This window comes from Verticillium nonalfalfae, assembly GCF_003724135.2.
Source record: "Verticillium nonalfalfae strain VnAa140/NRRL 66861 chromosome Unknown scaffold_14, whole genome shotgun sequence".
In the NCBI taxonomy this organism is placed as follows: Eukaryota; Fungi; Ascomycota; class Sordariomycetes; order Glomerellales; family Plectosphaerellaceae; genus Verticillium; species Verticillium nonalfalfae.
In genome coordinates this window covers 30,524-46,948 of record NW_021167239.1, presented here as the reverse complement: position 1 = coordinate 46,948, position 16,425 = coordinate 30,524, and the positions used below count along the sequence as shown (strand labels likewise).

At 57.4% G+C, this 16,425-nt stretch overlaps 4 protein-coding genes across 4 annotated transcripts; 1 reads left to right on the top strand and 3 right to left on the bottom strand.

Annotated features, from left to right (window-relative positions):
• Positions 1 to 2,442: 2,442 nt before the first annotated feature.
• D7B24_001794 (uncharacterized protein) lies at positions 2,443 to 5,694 on the bottom strand (the record flags this gene model as incomplete). The annotated part of the gene is made up of 7 exons (XM_028636015.1): positions 2,443 to 3,373; positions 3,434 to 3,480; positions 3,580 to 3,806; positions 3,878 to 4,474; positions 4,535 to 4,999; positions 5,098 to 5,290; positions 5,395 to 5,694. 7 exons carry the CDS (start codon positions 5,692 to 5,694, stop codon positions 2,443 to 2,445), a joined length of 2,760 nt encoding a protein of 919 aa, XP_028497777.1.
• A 3,147-nt stretch (positions 5,695 to 8,841) lies between these two features.
• D7B24_001793 (uncharacterized protein) lies at positions 8,842 to 9,875 on the bottom strand (the record flags this gene model as incomplete). The annotated part of the gene is made up of 3 exons (XM_028636014.1): positions 8,842 to 9,306; positions 9,391 to 9,658; positions 9,742 to 9,875. The coding sequence occupies 3 exons, from the start codon at positions 9,873 to 9,875 to the stop codon at positions 8,842 to 8,844; spliced, it is 867 nt and encodes a 288-aa protein (XP_028497776.1).
• Positions 9,876 to 13,306: 3,431 nt separating this feature from the next.
• Positions 13,307 to 14,343, top strand: D7B24_001792 (uncharacterized protein; the record flags this gene model as incomplete). The annotated part of the gene is made up of 2 exons (XM_028636013.1): positions 13,307 to 13,484; positions 13,601 to 14,343. The coding sequence occupies 2 exons, from the start codon at positions 13,307 to 13,309 to the stop codon at positions 14,341 to 14,343; spliced, it is 921 nt and encodes a 306-aa protein (XP_028497775.1).
• Positions 14,344 to 14,493: 150 nt separating this feature from the next.
• On the bottom strand, positions 14,494 to 16,100 carry D7B24_001791 (uncharacterized protein; the record flags this gene model as incomplete). The annotated part of the gene is made up of 2 exons (XM_028636012.1): positions 14,494 to 15,749; positions 15,800 to 16,100. The coding sequence occupies 2 exons, from the start codon at positions 16,098 to 16,100 to the stop codon at positions 14,494 to 14,496; spliced, it is 1,557 nt and encodes a 518-aa protein (XP_028497774.1).
• Positions 16,101 to 16,425: the final 325 nt, after the last annotated feature.

Here is a 16,425-nt window from a genome sequence, read left to right as displayed (position 1 = left end):
TACGATGTTTTTAGGTCTCGTACCTGGAAGCTCAATGTCCTCCCACCTCATTCCTTTGAGAATCTTCCACGCGCCAGCTCACCGGAACCTGATGTCTTACACGCATCCGGTGCACAGGCAGCGCCCACTAGCTTGCGTCCGCACGGTGATCTCATTAGCCACATGCATGGGCAGCCCACGAAGACCTGAAGAGGCAATGGGGAGAGCATCCATAGTCATCATCGTCCTGGAGCAATGTTTCGGTATCGCGAACCAGGGCTAGACGGCACCTGCATCGTCGTCGGAGCCATAGGATTGCACCGGTGTTGCCGACTCGACGGCATCGAGAACACCTGACACCCCCAAAAGGTCCCTGGCGACATATCCGTGCAGCACCACCCCTGTCCTTCCCCGGACTTTTTAACTACTCTCGGACCAACATGTGAGCCCGGTTCTTCGAGGGAAGAAATCTCGTCCAAAGACGTTGCCGATCGCTGTTGAATATTCGCCAAGGACTACACACACTCTTGAGCGGATCAGTCAAAAGTCGATCACTCGGGGAAAAGGTCTTCAGACTTGCTTGCCAGTCTTCAATCCGCTTGTCGATCTTCAGACGGCGCCGGAAAAATCTCGTTAGAAACTTGACGTCAGCTCGGTTCTCACACGTCGGGGTGCTTTACATTCATGTCCATCTGCCAAGAGATTTGCAGACAATTCCGTTTTCAAAGGTACGACGCCGTGATGCAAGACGATTTCCATTTCAAGGGAACACTTTCTCATGTAGAACAAATACATTTGCCTGTCAGGGCACGCGCTGGCTTCGGTCTTCGCCGGTAAAGCTCATGACGATAGTGAGGGCACGCTCTCTTTTTTGGAAGGCCCCAGCAAGGCTTTGCCACAATGCAGGCAACCCGGCTAAACACAGGTCATCAAGGGTTTGCCACCAATAATGCGAACTCTTTCCTATTGGTCTGCGACTTATTTCATTAACCTTCCCAGAACTTCCTGTCTTGTGCATTGCAGCGTGTAGACTGCAGGATCATGCGGCCCACACACACGCACACACACACACAATGTGGCATCTCGGACTCCAAATTCAAGTCCCTGGAGACACGCATCGCCCCGATCACGAACGTGATGCATATGTGGGAATGCTTTAGATTCAATTGACGCTTCCACGGTCAACTTGCTGATTAGGTACCAAGTGACGCAACGTTGCTGTTTGTCCACACCCACTTGCCCTGACCTCAATATCCGGCTGTGCAGCATGGCGTTTCTAGTGAGTCGGTCAACTGCATCTAGACTTGTCAGCCCTCCCGAAGACTTGAAGGAAAAGTCGACGAGTTCCTTCACTGCGAGAGAATCTGACGACTATGCCCCCACGAACCATTGTTTCCAAGCGCCTGCGGCGAGAGCCACACCAAGTCGAGCGAATCTTGGTCTCCGCCAGGCGGGGCACGGCTCGAAAGGTCCTCCTGCGTCGCATTCTCGTCCACACACGCGCCCACGCACGAAATGCGCGCACTATCGCCAGATCCAATCGATGCCGTTCATGCCCGTGGGCCGCCAACCTCAGCCCACACAATCAGACACAGTCGAGGCCTGGACGATGCGGGCGGCTGGGTCGATTGGGAGCGGGCCGGACAGATTCGCCTCGTCGTTGCCCAACGGCCACTGACGGCATTCTCAAGGCTTTTATCATGTTCGCACTGGCTATCCATACCACATGAAGGAGGCGATGTACCGGGTCTCGAACCTGCCGATCCTTGTTGATCTACAGCTCGAAATCTGGCTTTCGTCGCTTATTCAGATGCGACTTTGTCGTATCGGCGAGAGTGGATCCCGGAGGACGGCCGTCTGGCATTGCCACATGCGAGAGTGCGGGTCGGCTCTTGGTAACATAACGACAGTGCGGCGGACCACGACCTCCCACGTCGGCCTATTTCTCGAAGCCGACATTCGGTCCGGGTGTTCAAGGGGTACTTAGGCCCTCGGGTACCAACTTGTACCAGCTTGAGGAGCAAAGGCCCTGGCTTGGAACTGTGCCGGAGCCGATCTGCAAACGCCCACCACACATGAAAGAGCATTTGAGGACGCAATTCGTCACAGCTCATCAGCGAGGACATTCATCGCGCTGACGACAACAAAACCAATGTGGCTCTGTGTGCGATGAGGCGCTGTGCCCAGACATCGAAAACCCGAGTACACGGATCGCGACTTGTCTCTACAGTTCAGGCCACGACGGCTCGCCGCACATTAAGGGATGCCGCTTTGCGCCAGGGCTATTTCAACTGATACTGTCGTCTCATGCCCCAATGAGCCGCTATTCAGGGAGAAACCACCCGATGCCAAGGTGTGTAGATCCTTGCCATAGGTCAGCCACACCAGCCACTGTGGGAGCCCCGAGTTCACCGGCCGAGTCCCGAAGTTCATGTCCAACAGAGTTGAGCGGCGGTTCGACGTCTACTCCGCCTTCTTGACGTGTATCTTCTCATGCCTACGACAATCATTGAGCCTGGTGAACGCTTTGCCACAACTGGAGCACGCGAAAGGCCTCTCGCCGAAGTGGCTTCTCATATGGCCCTTGAGGTTGATATTGCGCGTGAAGCTCTTGCCGCAGATGTTACACAGGAATCGGGCGTCTTCCACTCTCCGCGTTGGCTGCACAAACGCGGGAGGTTGGTCGCTCTCCTCTGGATGATAGTGGCGGACGTGTCGTTCCCTGTCCTTCTTCGTAGTGAAGCCAAACGGCGCCTGGGTGCAGCCGTCCAGTGGACAGGGGAAGGGCCGCTCGTGGCGATTCAGATGGTGATCACGCTCGATTTCCGTCTCGAACCCTTCTGAGAAGAAGTCGCAGGCCGGTTGACTACACTTGAACATCTTCGGGCCGTATGCGACGGCAAGGGCGCCTCGACCACCGACAGTAGACGCGAGGGCTTCAAGCACCTTTCGATTCTTGCTGAAGGCCTCGTCGACTGTGACTACGCTGACTCGCGGATCGTGATGCCCACTCTTTCTGTGGTTATACACGTGCGTGTAAAGCGCCAGCAGCTTCGCGTGAGAGGCAATACCAGGAATGTCGTGCGCTCTCAAAACGGGCGGGGCGTCGGTGTTTTGCGATATACCAGCGTGATGAATGTGGAAAAAATTGACGAGAGCCCGCTCGAACGCCGAACCATACGGCGTGTCCTTGAGAAGATGCTTGCAGTCGTGAAGGACAGCTTCGAGATGGCCGGCCCAGTTGGCTACAATGTAGTCTTCGAGTGCCAGTCGTCCCTGGAGAGCATGGCCCCGACGATCGACTTCAGGGCAATCAGGATCGAACCAAGGCTGCGACAAGTGATCGAGACAGAAGATGGCCAAATCGCATTGCGCTCGTGGCATCTCAATGTGCCTGCGATTTGATGGAACGTTAGCCGCGCAGCAGGTACTGAGAGGATGCGTGTTGGCTCACATTTTGGCAGTCTGATGGATCAACTGAATTCGCGTTCCAGGGAGGACCTGCAACAACGGTCGGCATGACTGTATCAGTGCCTCCCACGGTTCGCGATCACCAGCGACCGTGATTGAATCATGAGAACGGCAGGCGATGCCTCGGACCTCGTGCCAGTGCAATGGTCGCTTCGCACCGGACAGCCAGGAGAAGAGGGCCGAAGCCCGTTCCCTGCCACCTCGGAACTCCTGATCGACCCGCTGCATGACACCACTGAGTATTCTGGCATACCAGTCACCAGTGGTATTGTCGCGACTAGCAGCTTCTTGCAGCTCTGTTCGCGAGCGCTGCAGGATGAGACTCTCGGTGGCGAGATGGGCATTGAGAAATAGGCCTACCGCCAAGTAGCGTTTATCAGCAATCAGAAGCCATCAAAGTCACGACTTCGGGTCTTGGCTGACTTACCACCGCTCTGACGCGTCACCTGGTCCTGCAGCTGGTTTGTCTCGTCTTCGTTGAGAGGCAGGCCTGTGGTCTTCGTCAAGCGCCCACCCACATAGTGGTGAATGTCACGAAGGTTTTGTGCTGGATCAATCTCCAACATGTTGGCTGCGTCAAACACCCTTTTCAGCTCGGTAGATGAGCGGCTTGTGAAGAGCACGCGCAGCCTCCCGGCACGCACCCCGGGCTTCTTGGCCATGTGCGTCAACAGGCTCACGACGCGCTTCGCTTCTGAGGGTTCACACGCATCAAGACCATCAATGATAATGTAGCGTCGCGAAGGGCTTTCCAGGCACAGCTCCACGAGGTCTCGAGCCGTCTCACTCGTGTTCAATGTGAGCTGGCCGCCGTTGCGCGCCTCGTCCAGCATTGTTGACAGCAGATCTTCTCGAGATAGTAGCAGCTGGTGGAGAAGTCCCCTGAACACGCCGAGCGCAGTGTTGAGATTGGCATCCCCTTCCTCGCAGTAGAAGAAGTGGACTTGTGAGGCTGGCGGAACCTCCCCCTGCCGCCGCAGAGAGATGCATTCCTCCACGAGCATCGAGGAGAGCACAGTCTTGCCTGACGAGCAGTTAGCGTTTTCTCGGCCTTCAGTATGGTTCTTTCTGGGCAATATCTCACCAATTCCGGGCTTGCCGTGAAGCCATATCACAGGACTGTCAAGGTCCGGTGCTGTCAACCACCTGCCAATCTCTGGGCGTCCGAGCAGCCATCGTCCAGCGCCGGGCACGCTGGTCCTGGCGCGACAATACTCGGCATGTACTGCCTCCGTCACGGGGGACGCCGCTACCCAGCGTGACACCTCGAGGCTCTGCCGCTGCATGCGGTCGCGCGCTTGCGCGTCGAAGTCTTGCCACAGGACTTGTCTTTGGATAGAGTACTGGTGCATCTTGGCGGCAACGGACGAACGGTCCCAGACAATGTCTGACATGGTATCAGACGCGCGCCGCTGGGCCGCGGGGGAGCTGGAAGTGGTACGAAACATGACTTCCTCAATCACGGCGGCGTGCATCTTGAGGCTCACAGCGATAGCCTCGAAATTGCCCGCGAGACCTCGCCATGAGGGTCTGAATGTTTTCAGCCATGCTGTGCGCGCTCGATTTGTCAGTGAATCCAGCACGACGTTCGAGGGATATTGACTTTATGAGTTTCGTCTTCATATCCTACTGGCAGAGTCGACTTACAAGACCGGCCGAACAACCGGGCCACGGCTGCTTCGAAGCGTAAGAGATCGTCGTATAAGCTCGCCAGACACTGTCTGGTCTCTGGTGACTCGCGGAACAATACCTCGCACTCGTTAAAGGGCACAAACTCCTGACCCAGCAAGTAGTACACGTCAAGGAGTTGGTCAAAGGCAAAATCGTCTACACTGGCCGTCTGTTTGTAGAAACGGAATCAAGGGATCTTGTTAGTCTGCATTGCAGGCAAGGCGGGCGCCCGACCCGGCGGCGGGGAATACCACAAGAACGCGCATAACACACCTTTAAAAACCAGCGTGTCGGCCCCCAGATGTGGGCCATGAGAGTGGTGACTATTTCGTCCGAGAGAAAACAACGCAGGGCCGAGTCGAGCCCTTCCATGCCAGCGAGAAAGGCGTTGAGGCGCGGCAGGTTCATCATGGTGCGGTGGCGATCCTGGTCGGCCTGGATGGCGAGTATGTCAAGCTGCAGGTCGTCAAAGTTGGCCGAGGCAAAGGCGGCGCTCTGGCTCTCGTCAAGACATGATCGGAAGGCGTCGAGGCTCGCCGCAAAGGACTCTACGTCCCGAGTAGACGAGTCCATGACAGCCGCCGAGGGAAGTATTTGCCTGTTGGTACTGTGGTGGTGGGTGGTGCAAAGGTGGACCAACGAGAACCAACAAGCCGATTCGGAAACGGCATCAATTCAGTTCAGCAGCTTTCGGGCCCGGGAAGGGGACAGCGCGCGCAACAACAGCATGCCACGATGCTTATCAACGGGCACCTACACGGAAGTGTCGGCGAGGCGCTGCGCAACGCTACGCAATGCAACACGCGCGAACGGGGGGGCATAGCGGGGGGTCTACCCTTCGGCAGGGAGCCGAACAGGCGGGGGGGGGATCGGGCGGACCACACGAATTGGGGCAGTGAAAAAAAATAAAGAGCCCAAGGTACCATGAAGAGGGCGGACTGCTTAACTGCCGAGGAACCCGAGGTCTCGACTTCAAGGCGGCATCCCTACGCTGCGCGGTACTGAACATTCTGCACATAGATTCTGTATCCCGGCATGGTGGCCGCCATACGTGGCTTCACTTCATTTCAACGAGTTGGGATCTAGGTGGCAAGGTCCGTCAGATTCGGGTGAATACGCGCGGGTGCGCGTTCGCGGAGAATATACGCGGAGAAAGCTAGCAGTAAGAAGAGGTGAGGTAATGTAGGAAGCTTCCGTTTCTAGGCATCTGTTTTTACGGCAGACGAGGGGGACCGGGGGGGGGCTGGCTCTGGCAAAGAAATGATGTCAACGTCAGCGCGCTCTCTGTCTCTCCGTCTCCATCTCTTTCTCTCTCTCTCCGTCTCGTGTTCTCACGCTCTTCCTTGCTATCCTTCTCTCTCTCTCCCCCAAGCCCAAGGCCAGGCAGCCAAGTAATCTGCAGTGCACAGCCCTGTACGATGGCACACGCCAGGCGCCTGTGTCAGCGGACATGGTGGGCAAGGGGGGGCTGGCACACGATGGGTGCCGAGAGATTCTTAGTAGAATAGGGCGCCGGGCCCAAGCCAGGAATATTCTTGGCGGCGGACCAGTCAGGGGTCCTTCACTGCAGTCGGCATTCTTTTTCGACCCATTGTCTCTAGGGTAGACTCGTGGAAGGGGTTAGTTGGAGGGGCTGGCGTTCTGATGAGCAACCCGAGACCGAGTCAGGGGTGGGAGGGTCGTGAGGCGGTCCAACTTGAATGCCGACCAGCCAGTCAATCGGCGCACAAACTCACGGCATTCCGTTGATAACGGGATGAGGTGAGCATTTGTCTCGTCTGCCTCGCTTTCGGATTGGATCTTCGGGCACAGCAAATGACTGCATCAGCAGACAGTAAAGCAGCTCGTACGAACGAGCACCGTTGACGAGCCGCCGTGGACACGACACAGGTAGGGCGAAGGAAGAAGCGCACCACAGTCACGCACACACAAACACACACACACACACACACGCATATAAGCACAAGCAACACTGCACAGCCGGCATTTGCAGTAGGGTCGTCAATGTCACTCCCAAATCAACTGACCACGCGCCAAAAAAAGACACAGCCGAGATAACCCACCCATTCAGGGAAGCAGAGAAGCTTATTACATTGCCTGGCGTTGCAATGTTAAAGCAGACGATGACACTTTTTTTCTTGTGGCAATGTGGCTAGGTTGCTCTGCCTGAACCTTCTCATACCAATTCCTACTCTACTTAGTCTTTGGCTTTGCGCTGCGAGCGAGGCACATGGCATCCGCGCCACCGTGTCCGCCTCAACAGGCTGTGGGCGCCAAGACGCCAGAGGCCTAAAGTTTCAAGCGGTTGGAACATGCGTCCCCCTTCTATTACTACCTACCTTTATGCCATGTCATGCCATGCCATGCTGTACCATGCCAGGTTCAAGGAGCGGCATAGCCACGCTCACCGATCCTCTTGGTAATCATGACAATCTGCTAATGTATAGCTTATAAAGCTAGAGACCGCAGTGCTTTCGGCAGCTACCTCGAAGGAGGAGAAAGAGAGAGAGGGAGAGAGTTTCATGGATCATGACGTTCCTTGCCCTGTTAGCCTTGTAGCCGTCGTACGGAAATGCGAGACTCGGGTCCTGCCGCGAAAAGTCACTATTTACGTGCCGACTTTGCACGTCTCGGTCATGACCGGTGGAGCACGAGCAACCCAAATCATGCTGAGATGAGAGCAAATAGATGAGAGCCAGAAGGTCGGCAACTGAGCTGCTCTGCTAGGGTTCGAGCAGGTGTAGTGCGGTGAGTTCCGCCGCGAGGCGCTCTGGGGTAGCTGTAGTACAGTACTGTCCAGGGGCGGGTGGCTCGGGCGTCGTTGACAGGCTTCTCCGACGCCGCGATGCTGTGAATAAGGTTTGCGTCTGGGTCCCCTTGTGATTTTCTCGAGACTCTTGGCAAGCATTGTCCTCGGCCTACTGTGGCTGGTTGGCTGGCTGGCTGGCTGGCTGTGCGCGCAAGATGGATGGATATGGATCATGGCCAGTGCAACGAACAAGCTTCGTGACATGCTGCTCATCGTGTCTCACCCTTCACTGCCGGGCGCTCGCCATATTGTTGCTGCTGCTGCTGCTACTACCCAGTCGTATGTTTGCTGGTAACCTCGGATAATGACTTCTCCTAGGTTTCTGCACACAGACCAGAGGTAACATGCCCCCGGAAGGCCCGGGGCTACGAGGCGGAGGAGCAACATGGTCGTCATGGTTGAATCCGGGAACGTCATGCGATGCTGCGTGGACTCCCTAGGGGAATGTGATTCGAAAGCAATCGCTCGCTAAAACTTAAATATGGAAGAAAAAAAAATAGTAGAGCCCCGAAAAAAAAAACATGCCGGGTGCCTCTGTGAGGTTGCGCCCGTCATGTCCGTTACACCAGGCCCTTCCCAAGGGCCGTCCATGCCGAAAGCCCATCCCATCCGTTATCCGGTCCATCCGTGTCTTCAACCACCGTGGTTGTCCAATGCCGTCGGTCGTGTCCACGCCTTACACGCCATTTTCACGCCGCATTCTAATCCCCTACACACACACACTCTCTCCCGCCGTTGTTGGTCATACTCATACACACTGGCGGTTCATGCTTCCCGAACTGCCCGCGTTCCCATCTGTAGCAACCCATCCCCTCCCCCCCCCCCCCCCCCCAAAGCTTCCGCCTGCCGGGGGTGGTGGTGGACCACTTTTCTTCGAGGGAGGGCACGGGGCCTCGCCGGCGCAGCTTCGCTCAGAAGGCCAGGAAGTGCGGGTTCTCGTAGGGCGCGCCCCTCCTCACTGCCTCGGGCCTCTGCAGCCAGAGTTTCCACTTGGACAGCCTGTCGCCCACGACGGGCGCCAGCCGCCGCGAGCCGTAGACGTAGAGGTCGACGCGCGCGACGGCACCCGACGTCTTGCGCGCCTTGGCCACCGTGTCCTGCAGCGCCTTGGCCTCGGCGACGGCCTCGAAGGCGAGGTTCTTGCGGTCGAGCAGCTTGGCGAGCGCGTTCTTCATGTGCGAGCGCAGGTAGCCAAAGGGCGTGCCGTCTGGGAAGCTGAGCAGGATGTGGTCCGGCTGCTCCGTGACGATGAAGGTCTTTTGCTGCCTTGATGACGAGGATGAGGATGACGAGGAAGACGAGCTGGGGCTGATCTGCTTCAGTTTCTTGGCGATCGTTGTGAGATCGCCCATGAGCTTGACATCAACTTTGTGGATCTTGAGGGGGAAAAGGCGCGAGTCAGTATTGCGGGCTCATTCGATATGAATCATGTTCGCTGGGAGAGGCAGAAAGAGGCTCACCATGCCGTAGCAGACCGTCTCGCACGTCTCGTCGTCGGCCGAGTCTTCGTCGTCGAGACTGACGGCTCGAGAGAGTCGCCGCAGCGAGAGACGGCTGGAGTGCGATCGACCCATGGACGACGCCGGCGACGTGGGATAGCCGCCGTGGTCGCTGCCCGGCGACAGGCCGCCGCACGTCGAGTGGCTGGAACCCGGCTTCAACGGCGTCCATTGCCTGCTGACGGGGGATGCTGGGGCGCGAGACCCCAGAGATGTGGATGTGGATGTGCTACGATATCGTCAGTTTTATTTTGTTTCACAGCCACAGAAATGACAAGTTCGTTGGACGCGAAACACCAAGACAAAACGGACCTTGTGCTGCTGTCACCGTGGCCGTGTCCTCTGCTGTAGCCATATACGTCCGTCTCGACTCGCGTGTTGGCGAGATACCACTCTGCGCTCCGGTCCTCACTGTCCTCCGAGTTGAGCAGAAATTGCAGCGACATTATGGCGGCGGATGCATCGGTCTGCGTATCGTTGCAATCTCGAGCTTCTCCTCTACAGGGCGATGTATTTTTCAAGTCTCTTTGTGCGGTGTTGCTGTTGCAGAGGTAGGAAAGCGTATGGGGTTGGTATGGTGCAAGATGCGGTCATAAGCCAACGTGGTATGGGATGGAGTTCCAGGCTGAGAAAGCTCGATGAGGTCAAGCACCAGGCACACCAAGGCGAAGGGCGGGGCGCCTCTTCTTTAGACCAACGGGGTCGCGGACTTTGGACAGACGACGAGGGCCGATGCCGAATCCGATGCGAAGGGAAAGCGAAAGAGAGAGGGCAGAGTACGAAGAGGCGTAGCGTCCGGGCTTCCGGGGCACAGCATTTCTCTCCGAGGGGAATCCTCCCCCCCTCTTCCCAGAGATGCCCAACGCGTACAGGTCAGGGGACCCAGGTAGACTCGGGGGCTTTAGGTTTTTGGTCTGTGGATTTGCATTTGGATTTTCTGTATCATTCTGAAAATCTAATCTTGTCGGGGGAACTCTATGCTCGGCAGTCGACGGGCTCCCTTCGGCACTCGCGGGCGGCACGACGCAGACAAGACACTGCACGGAAGAGCACAGCACTTCGCTTTCTCTCTGTGTGTGTGATCCTCCGTGTCCGCTGCCTCTATTTGGCCTTCTCAACCATCGTGTGTTCTGCCCTGAAGCCATCAGGGTATCTGCCACCGTCTGGCTTGTCTCTGTCCTGTCCGCGCGTGGGTAGTGGCGCAGCGAAATCTCACAACGTCATGAGTGCCCGCCTGGCCCCTTGGCAACACATGTCTCTGCCTCTGACGGCTCGTACCATCTCACGTTTACCGCAGACGGTTGACACGTTCGATTGCTTCATCTCTCTCTCTCTCTCTCTCTCTCTCTCTCTCTCTCTCTCTCTCTCTCTCTCTCTGCCGTACAGGTACGGCCCCCAGCATGGAGCGAGTAGAAGCTTCCCTCGCGCCCGTTTCACCCTGTCATGGAACATGATCGCCCTCCCTTGTACCTCTCCTTGGAAAGAACGAGTCGGATCGGCAGATTGACAGAGAGAGCGAAAGCGACACACATGCACCACAGACAGACAGTAACAGCGAGCAGATGCACAGCAAGTCCAGCCGCGCGCACGGCACGACCCGCGGCGTCGGCATCGCAATCAGAGCATAGCCCCCGACCCCATCCTGGGCGCCAACAGTCTGTACGCTCTTCCTTTGCTTTCTTACTCATTCACCACCAACTCACCTGCATCCCTTCTGGGCCCTCTTCTCCACACCTCTCTTTCTCTTCCCTGGAGATCCCTGCATGTTGAACGCCCTGTAGAGCTGTTGTAGGGGAGGGGGAGGGGGATATCCTAACGTCACGCTCAGCCACCACGTTGCGTCGTCGCCGTCACGCCCGCCCCCTTAGCCCCCCCCCTGCTTGACCCTATGGGATTCTCCATCTGGCGGGCTCACTGCTTTTCTTGTCCACCTGCCTATATCCGTTTTGCCTTTTCGCCTACGCGTTGGTGATTTGGTGGCAGAGGGGCGCCGTCGGGTCTGCCTGAAAGTAAACGGTGGGTGGTAAGCGGTCTTCGGCACCAAAAAGCTGCCACCACCAGGACTAAAAAGGGCATCAGGCAACCAGCACGCGCGCGACGTTAATCAATCAAGCTCTGGGCTGGCGTTTTGCTGTCTGGTCCCAGGGTAGGCGGCATTACCAGGGTCGCAATGGTACCTTACTCCCGAGGAGTTCGACACCCCAATACCGGGAATCCGAGAGTGACACACACGCAGAGAGAGAGAGAGAGTAAATGTCAAAGTATACAAGATCACCAGTGAATTTCCTCGGCAGTCCAGGGGGGGTGACGCGGCGCCCGGGGTCTCGAAGATGGCCGACCAGCATTGCCCATTGTTTTTGTCGGGCCCTGCGGGCGCTGCTGTACTTATTGCGCCTATAAGCCGGAAACCTAAAAAAGACATGCCCATAAGCCTAACCTCTATAGGGGCTATAGCACATGGCATGTGGCATGAAGGGGGGGGCATGGCAGCCCCCGGCTAGGGTTGGCGGGAAAGCCAGAGCTGCTGGTCGAGGCGACGTGGAGCATGGGCGACAGGGGGCAATCAAGGCATCGCACGCCTTGTCTTGCGCTGCTTTTCACTGCCGTGTGGAACTAAAAACCGAAGCTTCCGGCGGGGAACGGGGGGAGGGAAAGTTTCGCGTCACCCTCAACCCTCAACGCGCGCGCTCGCGAGACGGAGGCAGAAATGGGGGTCGTGTGAGTGGCACCCCCGGCCTACCCCTTGTGACTGTATCTGTGCCTGAGCCTGTCTCTATATGGCCTAGGAACTGTTTCTTCCATGGCACGACGCTTCAGTGTGTATCTGTCAGCGGCACCACACTGACTCGCATAGCGGGCGGCGAAATGCAGTGCCGAGACAGAAGGGGAAACTGGAAGGGAGTGGCGCGCCAGGGTGCCAAACGAAAGTGTCTTTGACTTTGGAGCAGGGTCTCCTCTGCAGGTTTAACTTTTCTTGACGAAAAGCTTCCGCAACATGAAGCAGTAGGCAGAAACTCGCCGACGGGCTAAGAGAGCAAGGAGATGCAGGGAGACGGAGGACATGTGGCCTCACAGGTTGAGGTCGATCGAAGGTCCAAGACGGGAGAACGAGAGAGAGGGATGGGCAGGGAGATGACGGCCCTGGCCTTGATCTCGTCGCCGATGTTGGTGCGCCGCTGGACCACCCGATGCGGCCTCCCGCCCGCTGTCACTCCTCATGCGGGTGCCTGCGTCTTGACCAACGGCAACGTCCCCGGCCGCCGTTGGCCGAGACTGGTCACTCGGCGCCACGCCGTCCTTCGACCGGCCGATAGCGCTCGGTTGCATGGCGGCCTTTGAGGGTGGCGACACGAAGCGATTGCAGGGCTCTCACTAATCGGTATGGTAGTGATTGTATGGTTTCGGTCGAGACAGTCCAGGGAAGATCACATGCAATTAAAAACAGAGATGATGTTGATATGGCCGACATTCACCAGCAGCTGTCTTAGATTGCAGCCTCTCTGCCCCTGGCTCGTAACGACTCGCAGGCGGTTGCTTCACGCAGTTTGCTTGACGCATGCTGCAAGCCGCCTTTTCGGTCTGGCCAAGCAGTACCGTGGTGATCGTAGTGGACTTTTGGCCGCAAGGATGAAGTGAGCGCCCGTTTGGCTGCGGTCAATATATCAGCATCTCGGGGGCGAAGACACTGCTCGTCTGTCCGCCGGCTATTCTTATTGCCTGTCTCTAAGGCAAACAACGCGCTTGTACATGCGCCGACGTGAAGACCAGCGTCGAGTATAAAACAGGGCTCGCTCTCACTCTCACCGTGATGGTGTATGACCATGCACTCGACGCTCATATCGAGTACGCTGTCTGTACCACAACACACAGAGACCAGATGACGACCCCTGAAGAACCGCACACGCGACAGTACAGTCATATCAACGGTACTGTCGCCGACCTTCACGACCGTCTTGTTGTATCTGAGCTCTGCAAAGGTTGGCCAGTCTATCGCGATGCTTCGGAATGGATGAACTTTCGATCTCTCTTTGCAGATGATGCCACCGTCTGGACAAGTGAGTCTCCGTCAGTTGTGAAGCATCGATTCATTCTATTAGTTACTGAATCTTTCAATCTTTGTTGAGCTGAGAAAGCAGTGAAGCAACTGGTTCTAATGAGTGTTTCCCAATAGCATGGTCTGGCCCTCAGAAGATCGACGACTTTATATCCATCTCGAAAGCCGGCAAGGCTGCCGGTGCCTTCATCCAGCACCGCGAGTGTGGCACCCTTGTCGAGCTCAACCGCGAAGCAGGCCGCGCCCTGGGCAAGATGAAGGCGACCATCACTCAGCGCTTCACCTCTGTGGACGGGGGACATGCGTTTGATGTCGACTGCGATTGTCGCTTCTTATTCTTCTGCGAGGCACAACCCGTCATTGATATCAGCCAGTCCCATAGAAAAGCTGACGCACCAAACCGCAAGGTGGTTGAGGGTGGGATGAAGTCCAGCACAGGCGAAATACCTTCCGACGAGCAACAGTCTGATGGTGCTGAGGCTACCATGAGCTCAGAAACTATGGAACGTCGAAGCGCTGTCGATCAGGAACCAAATGCCACAGGTGCCACAAACGGCAACGTTCAGCACCAGCACCAGCACCAGGCCCAGATGGCTTGGAAAGTCCGCTTCGTCAAGCTTGTGTACGAGAAGGATCGCGTGGTGCCCGTCGACGGCCGCTCGGCCCCCACGTTCCCGGACGAAATTCTCGCAAAATACCCCGAGGGCTACCGCTACCTGGGGGCGGCGCAGGCGTCTCTAGGCTACGAGGTTGACACAAAGCTCGCCACTGTGAAGGATCAAGATACGTGGGGGCGGATGTACCGCTGCATGGAGAATTGGCTGGCGGGCGCGAAGGACCCAGGACTATTTTGGGAATAGACATGCGTTTTCTCTGTCTCAGTCAGTAGAGCATCAGAACCCAGCACGAGAGCTTGGAGGCGGGCAGTGTTTGCTAGAAGAAGAAGAAGAATAAAATAGATTAAGCCATGTGCCACGCTACGGGGCACCAGCTCGAGAATAGAAAGAAGTTCACGCCAAATGAAGCGAAACCATGGCAAACGCTATGCTCCAGATCCAAGCTCTAGATAATGACAAGCCGGCAGCCGCAGACACACCCACGACGCCCGGCCCGGTCACGGACGTCGCGTCCTCCGTCGGCGTAGTGTCAGGCGCAGCCACAGCTTGTGACGGCTGAGCTGGCTTTCCTCCCAGCGCGGCCCCTGTCGCCGGCGCCTCGCACAAGCCGACAATGGCGTGAATGTCCTGGACCCTGCGGACAGCCATCTGGCGCTTGCCGCAGTTTCGGTACTGCGCCATGTAGACGACGTCGGACTCGAGGTCAAAGACGGCGTAGGCGGAGCGCAGGAACGTGTCGCCGAGCAGGGCGAAGTCGTCGTCGGGCACGAAGCCCAGGACGCAGCGGGGCGGGTCGGCGCGCGTGCGGCGCACCATCTCGGCGTAGGGCACACGGATGGTGAGGCTGCTGCCGAAGGAGAAGTCAAGGGTGCCGGGGGCGTCGGCCATGCTGCAGTCGACCTCGTAGAAGCTGTGACTGGCCTCGGGGTCATCAGACGAGTTGGAAGGCGGGGCGCCAAAGTCGGCGGCGACGGCGTCGGCGAGGGCGCGTGGCAGAAGGGTCATGGTGGCGCCGCTGTCAAGGAAGACGGGGAGGCCGGCGGCAGCAACGTAGGGAGCGCGGGTGACGCCGCTCGGGGGCGTCAGGGCGAGGGACCTGAGGTTGACCCAGAAGCGGGCGACCCTGTCGGGGGCCTGCTCGGCGGGGATCACGGGCAGCGCCGCGAGGTGACCTGAGTACTTTGCCGTGTCGATGCCGCCAAGGACAAGGAGGCCCTGCTGTTCGGTCTTGGAGCCTAGGGCGAGTGAGTAGGCCTTTGTGCGAATGGCACCCTGAGCGACAAGCTCATCCATCATGTTCGGGTAGGTGACTGTGTAGTTTTGGCCGTGACCGAGGCCTAGAATGCCGGCGAACTGATCTGTCGTAGCCGTAGCCATGCCAAAACGTACGTGAGAGAGCACTGGTGATCCGGCAAAAGAGACGTCATCACGAACGTAGCTGATGTTGGCCGTGCCGATGCCATAGCGAAGGGAGGCCGTTGAGGAAAGGAGGGATGATGACGATGAGCGGCCTGGATCATAGACGCCCACGGCTTGGCAAAAGCGCTCGTCCGCAGGACGCAGCACGGTGCAGTCAGGGTTGACCCAGAGCTCGAACGAGCCCGTGTCAAGTTGCGCGTAGACCGGTTGAGGTGGTGTGCCAATGTTGACTGTCCGAGTGTCAGTGAAATACTCAAGTACAGACGAGATGAAAACTCACGCTGCGCGTAGTAGGCAACATCAGAACGGTTGGCAAGCTCGACCTCGATTTGTCGACTGAAGACGCCACGCTTCGTAGAGTGAATGATGGGAAGTGTGTAAAAGGCGCCCGTATCGTCATCGTCGTCGTCAACGGGAAGCTGTCGTCGTGAGGCATCTCCATCACGTTGATCCCCCTGACCACCGGTGACCGGCACCGGTAATGTCATCGAAAGGCCAAACGTTCCATCGTCGGCCGGTAGCTGAGGCCATGCAAGCGCAAAGACAGCGAGGCATAGAAACAGAAGGAATGACAGGGCCATCGCCAGCGACGGTGAGCAACGAAGGTCGATGCTCACGACTGTGGCGACAGCATGGATTTGACCGGCTGGCGCACGCAGACAAGTCGACTGTCGTAGCGTAAATGACAGAAGGATCAAGGGCTAAAGGATTGCGAGCCCAAGTCGGAAAAATAAAACCAGAACCAAAGGAGAGACAGCGAAGGAGAGGCACGATTGATCAAGAGTCAGCCATCCAGATGGCGACGATGAAGCAATCGCAACCCGGCTTGAGGGCTGGCAGCTCACGGGGAACAGACGGGTAGTAGTATCGTCTCGTGTTGGCTCCTGTCTGTTCTCTGGCCAATCC